Source organism: Fulmarus glacialis, unplaced genomic scaffold (genome assembly GCF_000690835.1).
Source record: "Fulmarus glacialis isolate BGI_N327 unplaced genomic scaffold, ASM69083v1 scaffold19286, whole genome shotgun sequence".
Taxonomy (NCBI): domain Eukaryota; kingdom Metazoa; phylum Chordata; class Aves; order Procellariiformes; family Procellariidae; genus Fulmarus; species Fulmarus glacialis.
Genome location: NW_009217717.1, coordinates 1 through 237, shown reverse-complemented (window position 1 = coordinate 237; position 237 = coordinate 1). Strand labels below are relative to the sequence as shown.

Sequence of the window (237 nt, the reverse complement as noted above, 5' to 3'; positions counted from 1 at the left end):
GAAGGGCATCCGGAGACCAGGGACAGCACTGGTGCTCCTGGAGGCGCAGGCTGCCACCGGCTTCATCGTTGACCCGCTCACCAACAAGAAGCTCTCCGTGGACGAGGCCGTCTCGTCCGGGCTGGTGGGCAGCGAGTTACAAAAAAAACTTCTTTGTGCAGAGAAAGCCGTGACATCCTACACGGACCCCTGTACAGGACAAAAGATGTCCCTCTTCCAGGCCATGAAGAAGGAGCT

The 237-nt window shown here is 58.2% G+C and overlaps 1 protein-coding gene across 1 annotated transcript in view; it reads left to right on the top strand.

Annotated features, from left to right (window-relative positions):
• LOC104078232 (epiplakin-like) overlaps positions 1-124 on the top strand; it is a gene marked incomplete at its 3' end in the record, with an annotated part of 6,914 nt that extends 6,790 nt beyond the window's left edge. The window contains 1 exon segment of the mRNA XM_009579785.1: positions 5-124. Within this exon segment, the coding sequence (XP_009578080.1) occupies positions 5-124 (120 nt within the window).
• Between the last annotated feature and the right edge of the window lie 113 nt (positions 125-237).